At 45.5% G+C, this 25,507-nt stretch overlaps 1 protein-coding gene across 3 annotated transcripts; it reads left to right on the top strand.

Moving 5' to 3' along the window:
* The first annotated feature begins 178 nt into the window (after nucleotides 1-178).
* On the top strand, nucleotides 179-24,889 carry DHX33 (DEAH-box helicase 33). 3 transcript variants are annotated; one of them, XM_039507531.1, is made up of 13 exons: nucleotides 217-306; nucleotides 5,103-5,147; nucleotides 10,787-10,947; nucleotides 11,782-12,009; nucleotides 12,792-12,962; nucleotides 14,064-14,249; nucleotides 15,215-15,326; nucleotides 16,047-16,206; nucleotides 17,095-17,183; nucleotides 17,737-17,864; nucleotides 19,567-19,770; nucleotides 20,601-20,687; nucleotides 21,188-24,889. In XM_039507531.1, the coding sequence occupies exons 2-13, from the start codon at nucleotides 5,144-5,146 to the stop codon at nucleotides 21,494-21,496; spliced, it is 1,839 nt and encodes a 612-aa protein (XP_039363465.1). In that variant the 5' UTR covers nucleotides 217-306; nucleotides 5,103-5,143; the 3' UTR covers nucleotides 21,497-24,889. The 3 variants fall into 3 exon arrangements, with proteins under 3 accessions (XP_039363466.1, XP_039363465.1, XP_039363464.1); XM_039507532.1 differs by lacking the exon at nucleotides 5,103-5,147 and having other exon boundaries at nucleotides 179-306; XM_039507530.1 differs by lacking the exons at nucleotides 217-306; nucleotides 5,103-5,147 and adding an exon at nucleotides 5,706-5,984.
* Nucleotides 24,890-25,507: the final 618 nt, after the last annotated feature.

Here is a 25,507-nt window from a genome sequence, read left to right as displayed (position 1 = left end):
AGGTTCCAGTGACAGCCCTGGAGACCTGGCAAAAATCCTAGGTTTCCTCACCAACATGCCTCAGCCATGACCTGTAGAGAAGAGGGTTGTTAATGCTGTGTGCTAAATTCAGTCCCTGAACTCTGCAGAGACTGCTAACGAGAGGGCTGTGAGTGATATGGACATCTAGCCAACACGAATTGGAGTGACATCAACTCATTCACATAGGCCACTGAACAGCTATCACAGAATGGACCAGCTAACCTGGATTGGATTTGAACTAGTGACTTGCTGAGAGGTTTTGTATCCCACTTCTCATCACTGAAGGTATCCATCCATCGTAATCATGAATTTCAAAAATTGAGTGGGATGTGTGTTCTCTGAGGTTTTGGTGGGGGTTGATGGTGAGTTGACCTCATGTCTCAACCGAGTGGTTTTCCGTAGTCTTGCGTCTGAGACTTACAGAAATCTTTTTGTCTAGAAAATGGCTTGGCCTGTGTTTTAAATCCTACTTTTATCCTTTTGAGAGGTAAGAATGTATTTGGGTCTAATTTTGGAGGGGGAGGGGGCAATTTGATTAGATTCATGTTCCAATTTTTTGTATAGAGACTCTTGTTAATCTGCAGGTGGACTGTTAGCAGGCTAAAGGACAATTCTGTAGCTAGGACCAAAGTCTGTCTGTAAAAGGGAGGTCTGTTTCTCACCACTGTAACAAGAAGCATATGCATATATTCATAAGGATCAAGACCCAGGCTCGTCTACTGAAACTACTTGCTACTTTTTGCAGTATATTTGTTAATTTGTACTCAGTCAAGTTTTAAAGAGCATATTAATAGAAGTGTGGTGCTAGAGGCATACTTAAAGATGAGGGAATGACATATAGACTATCCTGAAATACCTCATAATGTAGTTGTCTTCAGATGCTGTCTCGTCTTTATGCCGTGCATCTTCCCATATTTTAATACTTTCAGAAACTTGTACTGTTTGCAATTGAAGCCACTTATGTTGCTGGGGAGCAAGACCAGTTCCTTAATCTCCAGACCATAGAATTTTATGCAGCTGACGTTGTTTCAGGGCAGTGAGTTCGATCTCCTGCCACCCAGACTCCTGCCTTCACTTAACATAAAGGGGAGGCAGGCTTGTCAGGCTAAGTACCAGCGAGCTGCAGGCCGGGTCAGTGGCTGATGGACCTACTGCTCCATTAAAGAAGATGTTGAAGTAAATCTGCTTGGGATATTGAGATGTGCCTATCATAAAGAAATAGGAAGTATAGGAGGAGACTGCTTGCCTGAGTTATGTGGCTAGAGAGACAGCTGCTGGCTTGTTATAGTATAAAATGGCTTTTCATGGCCTGTTGTTTCCTAGCTCTGTTTACTTGTTGCACTATTTTCTGGCATTTCTTTTAAATTTCTTTTAAGCTTTTTTACACCCATGTGAGGGAAGACATAGATTATATGCTGCTCTCCTTCCCAGAATTTGTCCTGGATGGCCGGGAGGTGGGGGGGAAGGAAGCTATTCCCCATCCCACTCTACACGACAAGGCTCCTCGTCCTGGTTTCTTCCAGACACTGTTATTCTGGGACCATCTGTTTCTTCCAGCATCTGCCTCTGCTGTTCCCTAGGGACTCCTGGAACAGGATAGCCTGGCTTCCCAGACTTCCCTCTCTGACCTCAAATGGTCAGTATTCCCCATTGTAGTTCTATAATAACTCAAGCATTTACTTTAGAGAGAGACAAATCATGTGTTGAACTTAAAATAGGAAGAAGCCACCTTTTTTGTGTCTATCTTGGGTACTTATATGGCTTTAAATGACTGTTACTCTTTTAAATTTCACTAAAAGCTGAACTACCTCTACAACTTCCATTGGTTATAGCCACTAATAATAGTGTTGAGAAATTATAAACAGTTTATGACAGGACATACAGCCACTTCAAGTAGCAGTAAAATTTTATGGAGGTGGAATGCAGTTATCCAAATATGTAATAACCTTATTGTTGTGGAAAAATGCCAACTGGTCTTTCATGACTGTAAGTGAACACTGCTTCCCGAAACGCCATCCTGTACTATTGGTGAGAGTGCTGTGCGTCAAATTGCCAACCGCACTTTCTACAGAATTCTTCTTTCCTTGAAGATCATTCAAGGAGCGTAGGTGGCTACAGGTGATGGGACAGACTGCGTGTTCATAAGCACTTAGCTGGCCTATAAAATGTCTTAACAGATGTGTGAAGAATTTTGGTCATAGGCTAAAAACAAAGCTGCTCATCCTCTGAACCGCTTGTCAAAGTTTAAATGAAGAAAAGTATTGTACTTCATAAATTGCATGCATCAAATATTTAACAGTAGCAAGAACCACAGAAGAAAACACTTTCTTAGTCTAATTAGATTCCCAATACATGGCAGTGATTGTTCCACATCAGAGCCTTTGTATTATACTTTAGTTTGGAAAGCTGTCTCTCAAACTCTCTTAAGCTTCATCTCTTTGAAACCTCAGACACTCACACTTTATTGAAGTAAATATTCGTTACACAAATGATGTAGGAGATGGTGTGGTGGCTACTGCTAAGGAACCAGCCATAGTTATTTTCAGGTGTTTCATTTGTGATTCTAAAATGGTAGCTTTGGTTGAGACTCTCCCACCTTCAGATTCCAAAGTCAACATTATCCCAAACTGAAGTTGGAGTATTTTTCTAAAGCAGCTAGTTAATTTTGTGTTCTTTCAGTGCAGCCAGGCAAGCTTATTTGCTGCAGTGTGCTGGGAAGCATGGTAGCAAGCAACTAAGCAAGACACAAAAAGTAATTTTTCTGTTCTACACCACACTGATTAGGCCTGAACTGGACAATTGTGTCCAGTTTTGGGTGCCATATTTCAGGAAGGATTTAGACAAATTGGAGAAAGTCCACAGAAGAGCAACACAAATGATTCAAGGGCTAGAGAATATGATCTGTGAGGGAAGATTGAAAAAACTGAGTTTGTTTAGTCTAGAGGAGAGAAGATGACGGGGGGACATGATAACACAGGGGTTGGCAACCTTTCAGAAGTGGTGAGCCGAGTCTTCATTTATTCACTCTAATGTAAGGTTTCGCGTGCCAGTAATACATTTTAACATTTTGAGAAGGTCTCTTTCTATGTCTATAATATATAACTAAACTATTGTTGTATGTAAAGTAAATAAGATTTTTTAAATGTTTAAGAAGCTTCATTTAAAATTAAATTAAAATGCAGAGCCCCTGGACCAGTGGCCAGGACCTGGGCAGTGTGAGTGCCACTGAAAATCAGCTCACGTGCCGCCTTCGGCACTCGTGCCATAGGTTGCGTACCCCTGTGATAACATAAGTACATAAAAGGTTTTTGCAAGGAAGAGAGAGAAAAACTGTTCTCATTAACCTCTCAGGCTAGGCCAAGAAGCAATGGGCTGAAATTGCAGGAAGGGTGGTTTAGGGTGGACATTAGGAAAAGCTTCCTACCTATTAGGGTAGTTAAGCACTGGAATAAATTGCCTATGGAGGTTGTGGAATCTCTGTCACTGGAGATTTTTAAGAGCAGGTTAGACAAACACCTGTCAGGGATTGTCTAAATAATACTTAGTCCTTCCTTGAGTTCAGGGGACTGGATTAGAAGACCTCTCGAATTCCCTTCCAGTCCTATGATTCTATGGTGACTGCCCAGTACTGGTGAAATAATAGGGAGGGGACAAGTAATTTACCCACATGTTGTCATATTTGGGCCTAAAATTCAGAAGAAGGACTCCAGAATTCTTATGCTTAAGCTGCTGCTTGTACACTTTTAAAAATAAAAATAAGCTGCCCATTCCCCCATATCCTGTGACACTAATTTTTTAAGAAAGTAATTAGTTAATTCCAAGGGGAAGTGAACTGCAGAAGATGATACTGCTACTAGTGAGATATTTAACTGGGTGACCTTATTTCCATTAGGCTAGGTGACTCCGTCCTCACAGTTAAATACACTATATTTTGCCTTCTTCCCTCTCTGAAGAAAGGAGATAGATAATTTCCACATTTCAGTTGGACCTTCCATCAGAACAGAGAAAAGAAGTGTTAGCCCTAGGCCCAGTCTCCCATGAGGACTTCTGGTAGAAATGTTCCCAAAGAACGGTACTGTAGCCACTCAGGTTGAAAAGTGGCAAGTCAAATTTCAGGGCCTGGGGATGTTCCAGTTGGAAGCAGAAATTGATGGAGTCTGCTATTTTCTTTGCGGTCTTGTTTGTTTCTAAGGAAAGGTACAAAGCCCTGCTTCTCCAAATGCAGGAGGAACCAGAAACAAAAAAGGGGCAGTTTCTTAGCTTACAGCTCGAAGCCTCTTTAGCCAGCACCAGACCCAAAAGCTCTAGTTTTTTCCATGGTCACACCGTGCTCACAAGCTATTGCTTGGCTTTCTTACTTTTTGCCTGTGCCTCTCTGTGTTCTGTTCTACCCCAAACAATACTTAGCTAAACAAACAATACTCAGCCAAAAAACCTCAAAAAACTTGTGTGTGGATTCACAACCCTTCCTTTGTCTTGGGGGGTCTGGGGGATGCAGGTTTTTTTTTTTAATTTAATTCATCCTGACAGTTATGTTACATTAATTGCAGGGTACATTCATACCTAGTCTCAAAGAGGTTTGTGATTGTCACCAGTATCTCTCAGCATAACAGTGGGGTAGTGGATGTCTTTAGCAAAAAAGGCCAGAAACAGTATTTAAAAGGGACATTTAAAGCCTATTTCTGTGCTAAATGTTTGTGTGTTTAATCCACTTTTCAGTGTATTTTTGAATGTGGTGACCATGGACTGTCAAATGCCCTCGGTCGAGGGACACCAGCAGAAACTCTAGGCCTGGGAGCCATTTGGAACTGCTTGGCACATTTCTTTCATCTATATATCCCTCTAATGTTCTTTCTTTTCTAATCCAAGATTTCAGATCCTCTTCATTTTGACTCCTAAGTGTAGATCTTTGTCCTCTTTTTGACCTACCCCACCCCCTTTCTTTTGTGCTGGAAGGCTCTGACTTCCCCAGTGCCCCTCTCTGTTGTCCCCTTTTCCATCATCCTTTGTATGGTTGAAGGCTTGAGCACACACTTGCCAGTGCTCTGTCTCCATGCACTTTTCCTTCTCACACTCCTCAGGTGATTGAAGACAAGATGCTGAATACCGTGTGAATAGGCCAATGGGTAAGTGGATGCTTTACTATGGGATATGTTAGAAGCCTTAAAACCATCCTTACACATAGGGTTTTATCAGTAAAAAGTTGAGATAGCAAAGGTGGGGTGCACACGGGTGAATCTTTACCTGCGTCAGTGTGCTCTACGCACATATTCTCACACTTTTCTTAACAAGTAGCTGGCAGCCTGGGGAAAAGAGGGGGGTAGAGTAAGGGGTTGACCATAAATTACATAACATTTTGGGGGGATTTTTTCAAGACTCACCCACTCCTTGTAACAGTGACACAGCGCCTACAATTAAGGATCCACCCCCTAATACCTTATGTAATTGAGGGAGGGCCCCTACCCAGGGTAAGGTCCGCAGGCCCGGCCCACCCTGTAGCACGCTAAGGTGGGACGCAGACCAGCCTCGCGTGTGGGCTGTGGGGACTACAGCTCCCAGCCTGCCCCGCTCTGGGCCAGTGGGACGCAGGCCGCGGGAGCGGGGCAGGCTGGGAGTTGTAGTCCCAGGAGGGGTGTCGCGGAGCCGGGCGGTAACCCCTGTGCGCGGCCGGCAGCGGGAACACGTGGGCGAGGGGCGGGGCGGCCGCATGTCCCCCCGCGGGAGCTGATCCCGGCCCGGCCGCGGCCCGGGGGCGATGCCTCAGGAGGGCGAGCTGCCCCCGGCCAAGAGACTGAAGCTGGCGCCGCCTCCCCGCAGAGCCATGCAGCTGGCGCCGCCCGGAGCCAAGCGCCCGCCGCCGGCTCCCAGCGCCGGGGAGACCCAGCGCAGGAGCCTCCCCATCTTCCAGGCACGGGGGCCGCTGCTCAGCCAGCTCCGGAGCCTGGACAGCGCCATCCTCATCGGTGAGCGCGGGCCGGGAGCGACCTTCCCGGCGGGGCCGGACTGGGAGAGACCGCCCCCCCCGCCCCTTCTCCGCTCCGCCATGCAGCCCCCACTCTGCCTGCTGCCGGGCTTTCCCTACCCCCCGCTGTCTCCCAGGGCGCACTCAGCGTCCCATTCCCCTGGCAGGAGCTCTCCTGGGCTAACGAGCCCCATGGAATAGCCCTATTCCCCCACCCGGACGGGGCAGCCAGTCCTCTTCCTCCCAGGGCAGACAAGTAACTTATTCCTCCTCTGCCCGGGAGTCCGGTCCCACAGCTATTGCTGAGACACTGGGTTAGTGAAAAGGGAGGTGGGTGACTCGGGCTTGGCCCATCGTTGAGCTTTGTATAGCAGAGCAGGACAGTAGTGAGGGCCCTAGCCTAGGATTTGAGAGTTCCGGGTTCAATTTCCCAGCTCTGCCACAGACTTCCTATGTGACCTTGGGCTAATCACTTACTTGCTCCGTGCCTCAGTTTCCCCCTCTGTAAAGATGGAGTAAATAGCACTGGCCAGGCTCATGGGAATGCTTCAAGGATAAATACACTGGAGACTGAGAGATGCTCAGATACTGTGGTGATGGGGGTCATATAAGTACTTTTGATAGATACAATTAAGTACCGGTATTTACAAAGTCTGTGTGGATTCTTTCTTCAGTTCCGAAAGAAACTGCTGTGTCCAAACAAACATTTTCCTACAATGTTCATAACCCAAACCTTCTGTGCTGGGAAGTGAAGCTGATTGTGTCATGGGAATGCTCACAGGCTCCAGTAGGTATGAAGCCCCATTGTACTGGACACAGTAAAAGACAGTCCTTATCCCAGAGAGTTTACAGTCTTGCTCATTTTTCAAATGGAGAACCACATGAATGTATGACATATAATGAAAAGCTTTTTCTCAAACTGTTTGAGTGTTAATAATCTAAAGTGCTGTTAGTAATTAGGTACAATGTGCCCTTAGTGTAGAATCATAGACTTTAAGGTCAGAAGGGACCATTATGATTGCCTAGTCTGACCTTCTGCACAACGCAGGCCACAGAATCTCACCCACTCACTCCTGTAACAAACCCCTAACCTATGTCTGAGCTATTGAAGTCCTCAAATCGTGGTTTAAAGACTTCAAGGTGCAGACAATCCTCCAGCAAGTGACCTGTGCCCCACGCCGCAGAGAAAGGCAAAAAACTCCAAGGGCCTCTGCTAGTCTACCCTGGAGGAAAATTCCTTCCCGACCCCAAATATGGCTATCAGCTAAACCCTGAGCATGTGGGCAAGACTCACCAGCCAGACACTCAGGAAAGAATTCTCTGTAGTAACTCAGATCCCACCCCAGCTAACATCCCATCACCGGCCACTGGGCATATTTACCGCTAATAGTCAAAGACCAATTAATTGCCAAAATTAGGGTATCCCATCATACCATCCCCTCCATAAACTTATTAAGCTTAGTCTTGAAGCCAGATATGTCTTTTGCCCCCACTGCTCTCCTTGGAAAGATGTTCCAGAACTTCACTCTTGTGATGGTTAGAAACCTTCATCTAATTTCAAGTCTAAACTTCCTGATGGACAGTTTATATCCATTTGTTCTTGTGTCCACATTGGTACTGAATTTAAATAATTATTTTCCCTCCCTGATATTTATTCTTCTGATATATTTATAGAGCGCAATCATACCTCCCCTCAGCTTTCTTTTGGTTAGGCTAAACAAGCCAAGCTCTTTGAGTCTCCTTTTATGAGACAGGATTTCCATTCCTCGGATCATCCTAGGAACCCTTCTCTGTACCTGTTCCAGTTTGAATTCATCCTTTTTAAACATGGGAGACCAACTGCACACACTATTCCAGATAAGGTCTTACCAGTGCCTTGTATAATGGTACTAACACCGCCTTATCTCTACTGAAAATACCTTGCCTCATGCATCCCAAGACTGTGTTAGCTTTTTTCAGTAGTTAGATACAAATTGTTTGTTCATACTATATGGTGTCTGACTTTTGAGTTGCAAGGTTCTCAGTTAAGACTTGCAGTGACTTAATTGTATGGGGAAAGCCAGGAAGTTTATTGCTGCTTTCTATCCCTCCCTTAACCCTTTTCCTACTACTCAGAGAGTAATTATTATAATGCAGGGTGGCCAAACTGTGGCTCCGCTCTTCAGAAGTTAATATGCGGCTCCTTGTATAGGTACCGACTCTGGGGCTGGAGCTACAGGCGCCAACTTTCCAATGTGCCAGTGGGGTGCTCACTGTTCACCCCTTGGCTCTGCCACAGGCCCTGCTCCAACTCCACCCCTTCCCGCCCCCTCTCCTGAGCCTGCAGTGCCCTCGCTCCTTCCCACTCCCTCCCAGAGCCTCCTGCACGCCATGAAACAGCTGATCAAGAGGTGCGGGGAGGGAGCGGGAGGCGCTGATGAGCAGGGCTGCTGATGAGTGGGAGGCGGTGGGAGCGCGGTATGGAGGGGAAGTTGATGAGGGGGCTGCTGACGTATTACTGTGGCTCTTTGGCAATGTAATTGGTAAATTCTGGCTCCTTCTCAGGCTGGCCACGCCTGTTATAATGGTTCACAGTCAAGCTGGAAGGGCATATTGGGTGGACAGGGATCTGTCCTAGGTCTGGTTCTATTCACTATCTTCATAAATGGTTTGGATAGTGGCATTGAGATGACACTTACAAAGTTTGTGGGCAATACCAAACTGGAAGGGGTTGCAAGTGCTTTGGACCACAGGATTAGAATTCAAAATGATGTTGACAAACTGGAGAAATCATCTAAAATAAATAGGATGAAATTTCAATAAGAGAAATGCAAAGTACTACACTTAGGAATAACCAACTGCACAAATACACAATGGGAAATGACTGCCTGGGAAGGAATACTGCAGGAAAAGGATGTGGGAGCAATAGTGAATCACAAACTAAATATGAATCAACAAGGTAATACTGTTGCAAAGAAAAAAGAAAAAGCAAACATCATTCTGGGATGTATTAGCAGGAGTGTTGATAAGAAGCAAGTCTTATTCTCTACTCCGTACTGATGAGGCCTCAGCTGGAGTAATGTGTCCAGTTCTGGGCACCATACCTAGGGACAGATATGGACAAACTGGAGAAAGTCCGGAGAAGAGCAACAAAAATGATTAAAGGTCTAGAAAACGTGACCTATGATTGAAAAAACTGGGTTTGTTTAGTCTGGGGAAGAGAAGACTGAGAGGGGACCTGATAAGCCTTTAAGGATGTAAAGGGTTGTTATATAGAGGAGTGTAATAAATTGTTCTCCTTAACCACTGAGGACTGGACAAGAAGTAATAGGTTGAAATTCATCCAGGTAGATCTTTAATTTGACATGAGGAAAAACTTCGTAACTGTAAAGGTAGCTAAACACTGGAACAAATTACCTAGGGAGGTTGTGGAATCTGTCATTGGAGGTTTTTAAGAAGGAGTTAAACAAACAACTGTCATGATGGTAGATAATACTTAATCCTACCTCAGTGCAGAGAACTGGCCTCATGAGGTTCCTTGCAGTCCTGCATTTCTATGATCCTATAGTTCCTTCCCTCTCCCCCTGGCCAAAAAAAATCCGAAAATGGAAAAAACCCTCTGTTCCTTGGGAAAAGCACCTTCTTAGTCGAATTTTCAGAAGTGTTCACTAATGATTCCTCTGTTTTTAGGAGCCCAGCTTGAGACACCTTATGTGTGACTTTTAGGAGATGAAGCGTCACAGATCCCATTGACTCCAGCTGGAAACGTAGGGGCTCAGCACTTGTTAAAATTAGGCATGAAGTGCCTCAAATTTCACACATGCAATCAGTGAACACTTCAAAAAAATGTTGACCACAATAATTTTCTAGTCAAGCAATGCACAGTACTTTTCTCATTTCCCTTCTATAGTTGTATGGTTTGCATTATCACATGCTAAATATGTATTACAATAGGCCACTTGTAAGGTTCTGCAGCTGAGTGCGGTAAATAGTTCCTCCCTCTGCCCCAGTCTGCAGCTGGGCGGCTTACATTTGGCTTTCTGCTTCCCATCTGTCTAGGAATCACAATTGTATCACACAGTAATGGAACTGACAGTTCCAGCTGTGAATAGTCACCCATGGCAAATTGTGGAAGCTCTGTTGCCTGGAACTTTTAAGACTAAACTGCACAGAACACTAAGAAGCCTACTGTAGGAGCCAGTCCTGCACTGGCAGGGAGGCAGACTGGATGACTGAATGGGTCTCATCTGTCTCTTGCTCCCAGGATTTTATGGGAGCATAACTTCAAAAGCTTTGAAACCCAGGCCACACACTAGTGCCTTATATGCTGCAAAGAAACCACTTATCTGAGCCTCACGAGCCAGCTCCATGCTCCAGCAGGGGTTTCCTAGGAAGGTGCGATCCATCCAGGGGTCTGAGTGCGGTAGGTTGCTGTGATGCTGGGGGAAATTAAAAAGGAAGAATCATAGGCTTTGTGCTGTGGTGAATGTTCTCGGGAGCGCTTCTGTAGCGTACAGAACTCTGCTTCTATTTACTTGCGGTTTGCCTTTAAAATTCTGTACCAGGGACCAACCATGGGGAATGAGATGAGCGTTATCAAGTGAAGTGCTGTATCTAGTGGTTAGAGCTGGGGTACTTGGGTGCTGTTCCCATAGGCTAAATCACCCTAATTCTTTCTTCCTCAGCTTTCCCATTGGCAAAATGGGAACACCTGCCTCCCGGAGGGATGAGACTTAATTAACAAATGTTTGCAAAATGGCTTGAGAGCCTCTCATTAGAGATGCTACAGAAATAACAGCTGTTTGTTCATATGTTGCTGTATAGGGGAAACAGGCTCAGGGAAGACGACTCAGATCCCACAGTACCTCTATGAAGCAGGAATCGGCCGCCAAGGCATCATTGCGGTGACCCAGCCTCGTAGAGTAGCTGCTATATCCTTAGCTACTAGAGTCTCGGATGAGAAGAAAACAGAGCTGGGAAAACTGGTATGTGAGGTGGCCTCAAATAAAGCGGTTGAGATGCACGGTGGTGTTGGGTAGGTGAGGACAGCAGGTGGTCAGAGCAGTTGTATGGATCCTAGAACCACAAGGGATAAAGTGCTGTCTACATTTAATAGTATACAAGAATAAAAACACTCTCTTCCATCCAGACCAGTGGCTGAGCCCCGCATGGCTTTTCTCTCACCATGTGGGGGCCAGCAATGTAGCTTTTATTTAAAAAAAATGCTGGCTAATGAATAAAAATTAGTGTACCTGCTTATGGGCTTAACAGACTGAATTCAAGTTGTGTTAGTCAACATGCATCACTTATCCACATCTCCCTATAATTTCAGTAAACGCTTGTATTTTCAGTCACAATTAAATTCTATTAGTAGCTCCTGAAACTGTGTGTGTGAACTGTGGGCAGTGTTTGACCTTCACTCTACTTTAATTTCTTGTATGTATGAATGGTAACAAATTGTGATCCAGTTCACTGGCTTCTGGGAAAGGGGGTTATATTGTCTGTGTTTATTATATTTTACAGTGAATTCTTCAGGTTTTCTTAGGGGTGAACTTCCTCTGTCAGTGCCAGAAAATAGTGATTATGCTAAGACTTTGGCAGCTCTGTTTGGGGTAGGTTAGAATCTTGGGGCTTGTGACTCACAGAATGAAAATACGTGCAGCCTCCTTAAATTGCACTTGCCGTTCTAACTGGATATGGGTGAAGGGATGGCTGTAAGGATAGTCTGGATGCTTTGGGATCCTTTAGTGTGAATCACAGCTGCTGTAAATGTACGTGATTTGGTGTCTGTGCCTTGTCCTGCATGACTGTTTCCTTAGGTCGGCTACACAGTGCGCTTTGAAGATTTCACCTCCGAAGAGACGCGAATCAAGTTCCTAACGGATGGGATGCTTCTCCGCGAAGCCATTGGCGATCCCCTGCTGCGCAAATACAGTGTCGTCATTCTGGATGAAGCTCATGAGAGGACAATACACACAGACGTGCTCTTTGGGGTGGTGAAAGCGGCGCTAAAGAAACGGAAGGATTTGGGCAAATTCCCACTCAAAGTGAGTGCAGAGTCCCCGCCTGCCCCCAAGCGGAATGCAATATGCTGATGGAGAGTGGGGGTTCTACACTGAAATGGTTAGCTTGAGTTCGATACACTCCAGTTAGTGCGCTAGAGAGAGCCTAGCTCCAGTCACTTCAGAAGAACATTGGAGTGACGCAGAGTGATTTGGTTTGCAGCAGAGTGATTGGATTTGCTGCTGATGTGTTCTAATTCCAGCTTTTACATCCTCTCTGCATTACTAGCTGCAGCTTCAAGAGCACTTGAGTGTCAACCCATCCCCACCAGCTAATTTAAAGCACCACTTAACGCGAGCTAGAGATTTTTTTATGTGTGGACAGGAGTTGAGTTTGGTGTAACACACAAGCTAACTGTGTTATGAAGACCCACCCTAAGGGTGGGGTCCTCGTCATGTTTGACTTTTCTAGCTTGAACACGTTCCCTTGAAAGCCATCTCTTAAGTCTGAATGTTCTAACCAGGCATAGCTGTTTTTAGTAAACGTCTGGAGCCCTTTAAGCTCGCTTCTCCACTCCTTCTGTAGCGTATGGGGTGATATGTGTATAACACATGTTGGGGTGTCACACAGTGGGAGTGGATGGCTGTAGACTTGAGGGCCCGGAAGAAAAAAATTTAGCTCTCTACTGCACTAAATGCCTTTCTTACCTTTTGGTGGTTTGGGTGCTCGTCCTAGCAGTCTAAGGAGGCTGGGTTTTGTAGGCCTGTTGGCAAATGTCTCACGCTTGACTCCCATTGATACAACCTGCCTTGCTCCCATTTTGTAGGTGGTGATCATGTCAGCTACTATGGATGTAGACCAGTTCTCTCAGTACTTCAACGGAGCCCCAGTTCTCTATCTAGAAGGTCGGCAACATCCAATCCAGATCTTTTACACCAAACAGTCTCAGAGTGATTACCTCCAAGCAGCACTGGTGTCGGTCTTCCAAATCCATCAGGTACCACGGGTGTGTTGGGAGCATGCATTGCTCCTGCGATGCTGCAGTTGGATATTTCATCGGTTATAATTCTGCTTGTTCAGATCCAAGTGGTAGTTACAAGCATTGAGGCTTCTTTTAGTGTCACCCCTGAAGTCTGAATGAGCTATATTAATGTGAGACTTTGGCTAGATTGGCTAGGTGTGACTGAGTTAGATGAGGACTCCCATTATTGGAAAATATTGCTCTCCAGGGAATAATTTATTTGCACCCCATTACTTACAGAATTGTGGAATCCACAAAGAGCACCAAAATGAAAAAATGCCAATCTTCGATTAGCATTAAGATCGCCTCCCTGATGTTGTAGTTAAGAGAAAATGGAAATCTAATGAATTAAAAGCTCATCAATATTTTATGACTAGCACTAAGTGTTTCAACAAGAAACTGCCAGATGGTTAGCCTTGGGTTTTTGAAAGAGGTGCCTGCAGTTCTCGTCTTTGGAAATATATCCAGCGTGTCTCCTCTCCATTGGAGCACACGGTGACATGGTGCTTTTGGAGCTGTATGTAAACAGTGGCTTTTAAGGGGAGTGACTGCTGGAAAGCTGTTAAATAAACCATTAATATCCTGCATCTGCCGCTGGTAAAATACTTATTGTTGCTGTGCTTGTAGGAATTGAACCCTAGTCTGGAGGTGAAAGGAGACTGCTAAGCAAAGTATGCAGCCCAGCTTTCCTAACTATTCTTTTTGAGGTTTTCATGTGATTACTGGCCAGCTGTACTGCCACTGGGAGGGAGACTAGCTTGTTCGTTCGGGTGCACTGGAAAGTTGTTGAACAAAGCAGAAACATCAGTTTCTCTAGGGTTTTTTTCTTCTCCATCTTGGTGGTCCTACAAAGTGCTGAGCCCCCTTCCGTCTCAGTGAACGCAGCGGGAGCCGGGGGTGCTCAGCACCTCACTCTGTATGCACACGTTCAGCTTTGCTCCCCAGCTGCTCCAACTCTTCTGCTGTTGGTGGGAGAGCTCAGGAGATTTGCTGCCACTGATAACTGCTGTTTTATTTCTGCTTGAGTCTTCTTCCCCCCACTAGCTTACACTCGTTTCTAATTCCCCAACCCCCAAGGAAGCACCTTCTTCTCAGGACATCCTGGTGTTTCTAACTGGTCAGGAAGAGATCGAAGCGATGACCAAAACCTGCCGAGACATCGCCAAGCAGCTTCCCGATGGCTGCCCCCAGATGGTGGTGATGCCCCTCTATGCTTCGCTGCCATACACACAGCAGCTCCGAGTCTTTCAGGCTGCACCCAAGGTAAGCCAGGCTGGGGGACACCTGGGGGAGCTGATGCATCCACATCACTGTCCATTTCCCTGCACAGGAAGGGCTGTACGTCTCGTGGGTTAAAAGCAGTCCTCATTTATGACCATGGCTGACTACTGCCTGGAGACAGGAGGGTACATGTTTTCAGTGCGATAGGTGGGGTGTCACCTCTATGAGTCTCTCCTCAACATTAGCCCCAATATGGGAATAACTGCCCTAGATACAGAAAAGGTAGCGGAATGAGGGCCCAAGGGCTTGGTAATGAGATGCAGAGCCTTTGGAACGTGCTCTATAAGAATCCTTGTGGACTAAGAGCCTCGTCACAGAAAGCACCATTCCAGCTGGCCAGCCTCACTGGGCAGTTTCCAGGTCATACTGAAATTCCAAGAAGACCAGCCTCCAGGGTGTAGCAGACTCGGCAGCACTGTGTGTATGTGCACAGAGAAATTTGCATTGCTTCAGCCTGTGTTGTTCCTAGTCAGTGGATAAATAAGAACTCGGGTCTTCAGGGATCCTAATCTCATGCCTTTCAGCAGAAGCAAAAACGTTTAAAGGCTACACTGCAAACAGAAATCTGCCCAGTAGCTAGAGTTTTAAGGTAGCCATACACACCGGTCACACTGACACAATACTCTAAAGTGTAACCAAGTCAAAGCACACCAATAAGGATGTGTGAATCTTGGGACACTGAGGTGGGAAAGTGGGAGCTGGGACTCCGGCAAGTGTGGCCTGCTGGATACAGCCCTGGACGGGCACTTGGGAGAGCCTAAGTTCTATTCCTGGCTCTGCCGCTGGCTTGTTGGGTGACCTTGGGCAAAGTCACTGCTGCCTCAGTTTCCCCAACTGTCAAATGGGGGTAATGCTACTGACCTCCTTTGTAAAACTCTCTGAGATGTACTGCTGCAAAGTGTTGGATAAGAGCTAGGTGATATTCTTTTGTTTGCTCTTCTTCCTAGGGCTATCGCAAAGTGATCCTTTCAACCAACATTGCGGAAACCTCCATCACCATTGCGGGAATAAAATACGTTGTGGACACAGGCATGGTTAAAGCAAAGAAGTTCAGCCCTGGTGAGGAGTTGAGATGAGCGATGTGGAAATAATTTTTAATTCTTGATACGTACGTTGAGGCACTAAACCCTGATAGCAGCTGATTTAAAACTCCCCTCTGCCTCAGTCTTTAACACATTGTATTTCAGGGTTTTTTTTGTGCGTGTGTTCTTCCTGTCAACTGAACGTGCTTTCTTCCCGAGTGCTCATCTGATCTTGGGATAGGGTGTACACAGGGAGAGTCAGCTAAGTGTGGAATTCTACCGGGCCTCCTGGGGTATGTCTACACTACATTTAAAAACCTGTGGCTGGCCCCTCCCAGCTGACTCAGGCTGCGGGGCTGTTTATTGCAGTGTAGATGTCTGGGCAAGGTGGAAGGGTCCCAGAGTTCAGGCTGCAGTCTGAGCCAGAACATCTACACCCTAAATAGCCTCTTAGCCCGAGTCAGTTGGTACGGGCCAGCCGTGGGTGTCTACGTGCAGTGTAAAAATACCCCTGGAGCTGTGACATGCCACCAAGTGGGTGCAGCATGTAGCTGTCTTCAGGTCTTGTATGCTAAGCAAGAACAGGCCTGGTTAGTGTTTGGATGGGAGATTACCTTTAAGTGGTGTTGTTTCAGTAGGTGGTGCTCTTTCTTCCCCCAGGATCAGTACTCAGCCACTGTGCGAATTGGCACTAGCTGCGTTTCCAAAGCCCCGCATATGTGAATATTCACTAATGTGGACTCTTTTCCTTTCCCAGAGAGTGGCCTGGAGGTGTTGGCTGTGCAGCGGGTGTCAAAGGCCCAGGCATGGCAGCGTACAGGGCGAGCGGGACGAGAGGACAGTGGAATCTGTTACCGGCTCTACACAGAGGATGAGTTCGAGAAGTTTGATAAAATGACGATACCTGAGATACAGAGGTGAGAACAGAATCCACTTCCCCGAACACAGAGCCTTGCCCTCCCTTAGCCAGACCCTCCTACGTAGCCAGAATCTGCGACTCCGAAGGGAGGCCTGTGAGCGCTGTGGATGGATATGGAGCCTCATGAGCAGCCTTGGCTGAGGAAGGCCATTCAGAGCCTGGAGACAGAACTGTCTCTCTGCTGGCTTCCTGTTTTCACAGCTTGGGTGTGTTTTGTGACCGGGGCGCCTGGAGCTGTCAGAGTTCAGGCTTTGGCTCCGTCTCACCAGCAGCCCCATTGCTAGGAGGAAGGTGTCAGAAACGAGAAGAACAGGGTATTTTATTCCCCCTCCTCCATCAGTCCGGACTTGTAGCTTTTTCTCCCCATCCCTTTTAAGCGTGTACTGTCCCATCGCATGTGACATAACTGGCAGCAGGCTGATGAGGCTACAAGGGATAGCTGAAGTGACTGGTTTACCCATTGTGTCTTGCTCAGCCCTCAGGGATGGGGGCTCAGAAGCCAAGAAGTTCTGTGCCAAATACCATCAGCTGTTCTGGGGAGATTCCAGCTTCCAGTGTCACCTTGGTTGTTGCCCTTTGATTTCCGCCCTTTGTATTATACTCCTTTCCCTTATTATGCTTCTCCCCCATTCCTGACCAAAATGAGTGTGTCAAGGCTCCCTCTGCTGCTCTTTCCTCCCCTCTGCTGCGTGACTGCAGGGGCTGCTGGAAGAAGCAGCCACTCTGCAGGAGTGCTGAAGCCAGGGGAGCGCGGCGGCCACTCTTGGGCTGGTCTTCCTCAGCGTGCAGGATTTCAGAGGTGCCAGTCGGGCAGGTCTGCCTGACTTGCCTCAACAGAGGCAGGTGGTTGAGGTTGTTCTTATTTTTTTTTTCTCTCCCTTTGCAGGTGTAACCTGGCCAGTGTGATGCTACAGCTCCTGGCTCTGAGAATTCCCAACGTTCTCACCTTCGACTTTATGTCCAAGCCATCCCCAGGTGAGTGGGTGTGAAGGCGGCGTTGGAAGGAGTGGGTAACAGGTCGCTGAGAATTTATCTGAAAATAAATGTTTTGGCTGAACTGATAATGGAGAGCGGGGGGAGCCTGTATCATAAGGAGCGTAACACTTCCTGGACTGTTGCCACCTCTCCATGGGTCTAGCTGACAAGTGAACTCATCGAAATCTTCTGCCATCTGGGTGGACTGGATTCCCTTACGATGCAAAGAATCTGAAGAAATCTTGGTGGGAGGCTTCTAGAGAAGGAGAGCAGCCTGCAGGGGTCCTGACAGGGCTGCTGCCAAAGGCTTGGCAACCTAACCTTTTGCTTCTATTTAAAATATAATTTGTGAGTGTTGGGTCAGTGGAACGTGCCTGGTGGACAGCCCTGGAGGCTCGAGCAGTTTAATCATAACAGGCACAGCGGTGCCATGTCGTTGTCCTTCACTCTGACCCGGAGACACTGCCTCTGATGGTGCTAGGGGGAGTCCTCCTAACCTCTGCTGATATTGCCAACAATGAAGCCAACTGGCTGTACCATTCTGTCTTGATAGATGCCATCCAGGCAGCCATTGAGCAACTGGATCTGCTGGGGGCTGTGGACCGGAAGGAGGATCAGGTTATTCTGACCCCACTGGGAAGGAAGATGGCAGCATTTCCTCTGGAACCCAAATTCTCTAAAGTACAAATGATAGGCAACAAGCTTTTTATTTTTAGCTGGCTATATTTTTCCATAGTTATCAGTCTCTTATTCTCAAGCTCCTTAAACGACTTCCTTTTGATTTGCGAATGAGTTAAGAGCTTTGTTTTGACTGAATTTCCCACATTAACCTTCTGATTCCATGTAAGATTTCCACATATGGTGGACTGACAAGGTACCTTCCATACAGGTGCTGTTACCATGATACATACCTAACAATATACACGTACTCCTGGGGGAATTCTGCGCCACTGCACATGCGCAGACTTTATATCCCCCACAGATTTCTTTGCTTCCCTGCAGAAAAATGACTTTCTGACGGGGAAGCAAAGGGAAGCCACAAGAACGGTCATGCAACCCTCCCCAGCAGTATGTTTCGGGTGCCCAGGGCAGCCGGCAGAGAGGTAAATCACTGTGGGGCAGGGAGGCGGGACTGGGGAAGACCTGGTTGGTGGCTCCTACCCTGTGCCGGGCTCAGCTGGGCTAGGGAGGATGGGACTTCCTCTTCCCATGCATGGCATCCAGACCCACCCACAGATTTCTCCCCTGGCTGTAGGAAGCTCTGCAAACTGCCCCCCCACTTCTTGCACCCAGCGCTCCTCAGCTGCATGGGGAGGGATTCCTGTTCAGGGAGATGCTCCCTCATCTTCAACCCCAGTGCTTCCAGGCCCCCTCATCCCCAGACCCTCCTGCTGAGCCTCACACCCAGAACCCCCCTGATGAGCCCCACAGTGATCTCCCACCTCTGTGCCGGCAGTGGCCTCTGCTTCCCAATGCCAAGCTGGAACTTCCACATTTATTTGACAAATACAATTTTCAGAATTTTGCAGAATTTTTAATTTTTTGGCGCAGAATGCCCTCAGGAGTAGCGTGAGGAGAATGAGTGGCTGATGGGGCTCTGCTTACCAGCAGCTCCTATTAATATCTGTGAGCATTGCTGCTATTCAGTAGATGTGGAACTTGGCCCTGAGTAGCTGTAGCCTCGCATGCGCTGAAAATCCTAGTAGATTAGAGAGGCACAGTTTTCCTTTACAGAATCTGTACTGGTTTGTCCCTGTCATATCCTGCTCATCTAGTGGGTGCTTTATAATCCTGTTTACTTCAGCCATTTCCTGAGGCTCACTGGTTTGGAATACACCTTTAGTGCCTCTTGTTGATAGGTAGGACATTTGCTTTCCTCTAGCACACTAGTTGATTTTAATGAGGCAAGTTAGAGTTGAAACCAAAGTTTCCAAAAGAGCTGACTCTCTCTTACAATTTTCATATGAATGAGCAGTGTTATATGGAAACTTCCTTAAAATGATCAGCTCTCCCAGTAGTGTGCATATGTATAGCAAAAGTGTGTAATTCAAGGTTTGTGAGTAGATTAGCGCATTCAAATGAGGACAGCTTAAAAGAATAATCCTTAATGATAGTTATTATTACCAGTGCCTCCGTGATACTGCATTGGCATGAGGATGGACAAGCTGTGTCCCCTAGTATGTCTCTTCCCTCTGTCTTCTATGATTTTAAGAATAAACCAGAGTTCCCCTCTCTTTTATATCTGAGCCTATTGAGCCAGGAGTTAGTTTAACATAGAGAAGGTATCTTTTAACGTTTACATTCCCCACCAAGATTACTGTGCTGTCGAAATCTGCCAGCTTTCTAGCTGGTGAAACCCTGAAAGCAGCTCTGTGCCTTGCAGACTATCCTCATGTCCCCCAAGTTCCACTGCACGGAGGAGATCCTGACCATCGTGTCCCTGCTTTCGGTGGACAGCATCCTCTACAACCCCCCGTCCCGGCGAGATGAAGTGCAGTCTGTCCGGAAGAAGTTCATTTCCAGCGAGGGGGATCACCTCACCCTGCTCAACGTATACAGAGCCTTTAAAAATGTCAGCGGCAATAAGGTAGGTGGGGATGGAGCCTCTGGAGATGGTACAATAACTCGTTCGCTGGGGATCTGACCTCTCTCCATGTACCTGCACTTGGCTTTGCATCTGAGTGTCTCCTACTCAATATATTTATCCTCACTATGCTTCTGTGAGATGGGAAAGGGCTAACCTCATTTTACAGGCTGAATAAGTGACTTAATGAAGGTCACACAGGAACTCTGCAGCAGAGCTGGGAACCGAACCCATCTTTCGAGTCCCGGGTGAGCACGTTAACCTCAAGGTCATCATTCCTCCTTGTATTGTTCCAGGTGGGTGGGATTGTGTTTCAGCTGACCACCAGGAAATGCCTGGCAATGCTCTTCATCATTTCAGAACTCCTTACAAAGAGATTGGGCCTTTCTGCAAGTTTTGTAGATGAGATTTGGATTTAATCCACAAATCAAACTCTCCAGTCTGATTTCTAAATATGTAGAGTAGCATCCTGGGCTTCCTAGCGTGCTTTTCCTCCTCAGGGCTCCCAGTGTGATTTACAAACTTGGTGCTTCTAGGAATCACTTTCACCATCTCTGGGGAGGAAGCGCAGAAGCTGTTTCATGGCACATGGCAAACCCACAAAACAGTTTAGGACTGTGGGTGAGGAATACTGTGTTTACTTGGAACTGTAGGAGGGAATTTAGGTAGATTGAGTAACTATCCATATTGCGAATCTGGCCAGAAGGGTAGCAGCTCTCTTTTGAATGGCTATGTGATTTAGGGACTCTGTTTTACATCTGATCCAAAAACAGTGTCCCTAACGTCCTTGATAAAGAAGTGAATTGTTCTGGCTTCCACTTGCTCTGCTGCAGGAATGGTGCAGAGAGAACTTTGTGAACAACAGGAACATGATGCTGGTGTCGGACGTCAGAGCTCAGCTCAGGGACATTTGCCTAAAGGTAACTAGTTGCTGTAAAATTCTTCCATTGTCTTATTGTTTTACCTCCCCTGTACCCCAGAATGGCTTCCCTGTACCAGATCCTAGCAGAGGGAAACACTGTGCCTTCAGTTCCTGGTTTGAATATGGTTGGACTAAAACTAAGTCCTCTAACGGGCAGCTTGGACCCATCTCTGGGCAAGCATCCCACAAACTCATAATAATGGCAGCTGTCCAAGCTTGAATTGGAATTCCCATTCCTTTTGAGCTTTTGGTCGTACCATATTAGCTCTCAGTTATTGGAAGGGATGCCAGAAAGTGATAGGTGATGTGGGCTTTTGTGTTGCGCTAGAAGCCACCTGATTCCAGTCTCACTCCCACCGTGTGGTATGACTATGTGGTGATTGTGAGACTTTTCCAGGCTTGTTTTATGAGACTTGATGTTAGTTGGGTGTCTGATCTTGAGCTGCAGGGCACCAAACACGAGGGATTGCCATCTCTCTCTCTCTCGTTACTAACCAGCTATCATTACCGATTGAGTCCTCCCGATCAGACACGGGGAATATCCGCCGCTGCCTAGCTCACAGCCTCTTCATGAACACTGCAGAGTTGCAGCCGGATGGCACCTATGCCACTGTAGACTCCCACCAGCTGGTGGCAATCCATCCCTCCTCCGTCCTCTTCCACTGCAAGCCAGCCTGCGTAATGTACAACGAGCTGCTTCACACCAACAAGTGCTACATGAGGGACCTGTGTGTAGTGGATGCAGATTGGCTGTATGATGCTGCACCCGACTACTTCCGCAGGAAGCTAAGAGCAGCCAAGAACTGACCCACCCTTGGTGCCACCAAGCTAACTGTGGGGGATTCCTAGGGTCATGGGATCAGATTTTTGTAAGGAATGTACAGGAACAATAGAGCTTTGCCTTGCCAATCCGGTAGGACTGTACAGGAAATGGCTTCTCCGCAAGAGCCATACCTCATGCACTGTTGCTGCACTGGCTTAGAACAATCATCTTTTATGACAGTTAATAGATAAGAGGGAAATAGTATGTTTGTGAATATATATATATGTATATATTTGGGAACTGGGGGTGATGGTCTTGGATTTCAGTTTTTAAAACAGAAGTATAATGGGGTTGTGTATGAAGAAATGAGAGTCCCAAGGGGATTCTTCTGAGCAGATCTGGTATTTTTTGACAATTGCCCTTGTATCCCTCGCAGGTTTTATCAGCAAAAAGTTTTAAATCTTTATGTATAATTATATTAACAGGACAAAAATACCTTTTTTAAATGTACATTTTTCGGAGGGAGGTGCTAATGTATTTTACCTCATCAGACATCTTTCTGCCTGATGTCACTTTCATCACCTTGTTTGACCCATTTGAAAGCCAGTAAAGAGTTATCTGAATTGACAGCTCTTCATCACCTGTGCCTGTTTGTTAGACAAATCTTGCAGGGCTGATAGAGGTGAAGTGCCATTAAGAGAGGATGATCAGTAGCAGAGAGACTGCAGGCATGTCTTTCAAATGCTTTGTTAGTTTCTCATTCCTGCATCACCAGCCCAGCTGTGTCTTTTTAAACAAAATTCATCTCCATCATCCAGTTGGTTTTCATGTAGCTGTGTAGCGAACCGGGTGCCATGCAAGTAAAATGTTTCCAGGGCTGCCCCTGTATGGCCACACCAAAGTGCCAGTATTCCTATGGAATGCTGGCACTTCACCACAGAAGTCGATGTCAGCTCTGAAGAGGTTAGTTCTTCTAGGCTGGTAGGAGGCCAATCTCTGAACCTTAGACACACAGTTTTTCTTGAATACGGATGCAGAATCTGAAGCCAGTTGCAAAGCCAAACTAGGGAAAGCAATGGATTGGCACTTAGTCCTCCTAAGTCTATGTTTATCTGTAGCGCTCTGTTGTTCACAGCAGTGATCTGTGGCTCTGGCTTCGAGAGCTAGTGCTGAAAATCATTGACTCTCAAGCAAGAGAAATTGATGTACATTGCCTGGTGGTTGTGATCACCTGATATTAATACGTAACATGCACACATGCTGCAGCAATAAGGGAATGCTGGGCTCACCACCACCAAAGAGTTAAATCTAAGGAAAGGATCAGCCACTGCAGAGCTCTTATAGGTAGTATGTATTGTTAAAGAAGTTGGGTAACATTTCCCCAGTGAGTTGGATGCTTCTGTTATTTGGCAACAAGCTATCATCTGTGAGATCTAAGTTTTGCTTGGGCAGGCGTGGCTAGTTATATTTTTCTAGCAGTTTATAACCATGTAATCCATAGAAGAATCATAAAAGTGCAGATGGTAAAACAGATATTTACAACTGAGATGGCTAAAGAAGTTAAGTATAAAGATCCCAGGCTCTTTACATGGCAGACGGTCTAATGAATTAGCAAAAAACGTTATCTTCCATACTTGCTTTTTAGCATTCCCACAAAGCACCGATCTTTAAAGAAATCTCTGCTTCTTACTTAGGAATCCAATCAGACTGTTGAGTTTGGCAATGGTCTATTATGCATCCCCTCTCTCCAAATGCCACTTGACTTTATAACCAGCAAAGAAATAGCCCTCCACCTTGGACTGTGTCATCTCTCTTCCCCCCTCCCCCCCCCACACCTTTGTTCATCCTTCCTTCTTGGCTAGGTTAAAACTTCCAAGTTCACTGCTTGGAGATAGCAGATCACTGTAAGTCTTATCCTTTGCAATAGCTCATCAGGTTATTTTGTGGCAAACTTTCCAGGAAAAAAAAAATGAAGATGTAATTTGGAGTCAGACTTCCTTCAAAAGCTCTTTAATCATCAGATATTTATTCCCTCCACTACAGTTTTACACCAGTATTTTTCTGCTTTTCTTGATTATTTTTGTCCTTCATTAGACATTTTGTAGCATGGCAACGTTGGCTAGGAACGCTGCACCCGTCTTCGGCATTTTGGGCTTCATCCAGCATCTCGTGGTCAGATTCTTCTTTGAAGGAAAATGCAATAAGAACCAATCTTATTTTTTAATCCTGTGTTTTATACAGGGACTAAGGCAGGTTCAGCCAGTCTAACTGCTTGATTGTCCAAATATTACTTGCCCAGTAATGTCTTAAATGAGTGGAATGGTCTGTTCTATTATGTCTGAATGGGGACGGAGAAAAATTGTAAGAAGTTTTTAAATTCTATCCTTATGAGTACTTCTAAAATAACTTCTCTGGGAGAGGCAACTTCTAGTTTCAGCAGAAATCTCTGCACAGTTTGAGTTGTTCAGTTTTAGGATGAGATAAATTAAAGCAGATTAGATTTCTAAAAGGGGAAGATGAGAAACTTTTATTAATGAATGGGATTAGTTAACATGAGCTGCTCTGGGATATCCCAGTTTGACTAAAATGGTGTTTAATCCACTCTTGTATTTTTCAAACCTCTATTTTATTTTATTTTTAAATGTTTTAATGGTACTGCTCAGGGATAGAATCATATTGGAAAACCCATTATCCTTGTGAACAGATAAACTGCTGACTTCACTGTGTGATCTGCAGGGAGAAGTTATGCTTTCTATCTTGATTTTTTTTTTTCTGGTTAAATGCTTCACAATTACACAGTATGTTGCAATATGCCTTCTTGACAGGCTACTATTATTCTGACTACCTTGGTCCTCATCCAGTGAAATCTCTGACAAATACCTCTCTTTAGAACCTGAATTACACTCTTAAATATCTGCAAATCACAGATTCCTAAGAGCAGCATTAGTGTAAATAGATGCACTCCAGTTACACAGTATGCCTAGAATATCTTCCCTTCTGCTTCCAGGAATAGTGAAGTGTATCAATCTATTTCCAGACAGGGTGACACCGAATTTTTTACAGAGGTCTAGAGGAAATGTATTAGTTGTGCCTCTCACTGTATACTTGCTGGTAAGAAACATGTTGAGGGGCTGGGGGCAAAGTTGCCTCCTTTCTATGTATGACCAGCTGCAATTCTGGATGGCATTTCAACAGTATGCTGCTACTTTGGTTATTATAATTCATACAAACTGCAGGGAATTATTAAAACACTGTATATCATTATTCCTGTGTTTATACAAAAACTCTGCATCTGTAGGGGAAAGTGGAAGAAAAGCACACTTTGTTTGGACAGCCTATTATCAATATGTATGGGGATTGGGTGGGGGGAGATCCATTCAGAAGCAACTAATTTGTACATTTGACTTTCCCATAATAAAGAGATGGCTAAACTCCAAGTTCAAGAAGCTGTTGTCTTATGTTCTATACATAGCTCAGGCTTTGAAGTGAGGAAGCTAAGTGGCTATTAAAAGTACCTCATAGTATGTTTAGGTACAATTTCTAATTTTACATAGTGATTTTTCTTTTTTGTACTTTGGATTCTCGTAACATGTTTTGTTCTAAGCATAGCTTTGCTGTTATGACCTAAAGTCCTTTTGTGCATGTGTTTTCCTGGAGTCTTTTTGAGAGAGCTGGTCACTATAGAGAGTAACATCACTAACTCATACAAAAGGTCAGTGTGTTATGCCAGGGTACATGTCCCCTGGTCAGTCCTTCTTTTAAAATTAATATTAGTATATTAGTACTAGGTTATTGTTTGACAGTTACTTCTATTTTCAAATAAATTTAAGGGGACTTGCAAAAATGAATGAAAAGCTGAATGCTGTTATCTTATAAAGGGTGGGAGAGAGAATATTGAGATAAAGTTTAATACATTTAAAATACTTTTATTTCTAGCCCATGAGTTTTCAGTGCCCTGTACAATTTTCATTGGTCTCTATACAATTATTAAAAAATTTGATTTTTTTTAAGGCTTATAGAATCTGTGTTCAGGGAAAAATTGTAAATACTGATGT

The sequence above is a fragment of the Mauremys reevesii genome, linkage group 20 (genome assembly GCF_016161935.1).
Source record: "Mauremys reevesii isolate NIE-2019 linkage group 20, ASM1616193v1, whole genome shotgun sequence".
In the NCBI taxonomy this organism is placed as follows: Eukaryota; Metazoa; Chordata; order Testudines; family Geoemydidae; genus Mauremys; species Mauremys reevesii.
This window is presented reverse-complemented; position numbering and strand designations above follow the sequence as displayed.

Coding starts and splice junctions, on each gene's coding strand:
- DHX33 (XM_039507530.1), top strand. CDS start 5,777: ATGCCTCAGGAGGGCGAGCTGCCCCCGGCCAAGAGACTGAAGCTGGCG. Junction 10,948..11,781: donor AAACAGAGCTGGGAAAACTG/GTATGTGAGGTG, acceptor CTGTTTCCTTAG/GTCGGCTACACAGTGCGCTT. Junction 12,963..14,063: donor CGGTCTTCCAAATCCATCAG/GTACCACGGGTG, acceptor CCAACCCCCAAG/GAAGCACCTTCTTCTCAGGA.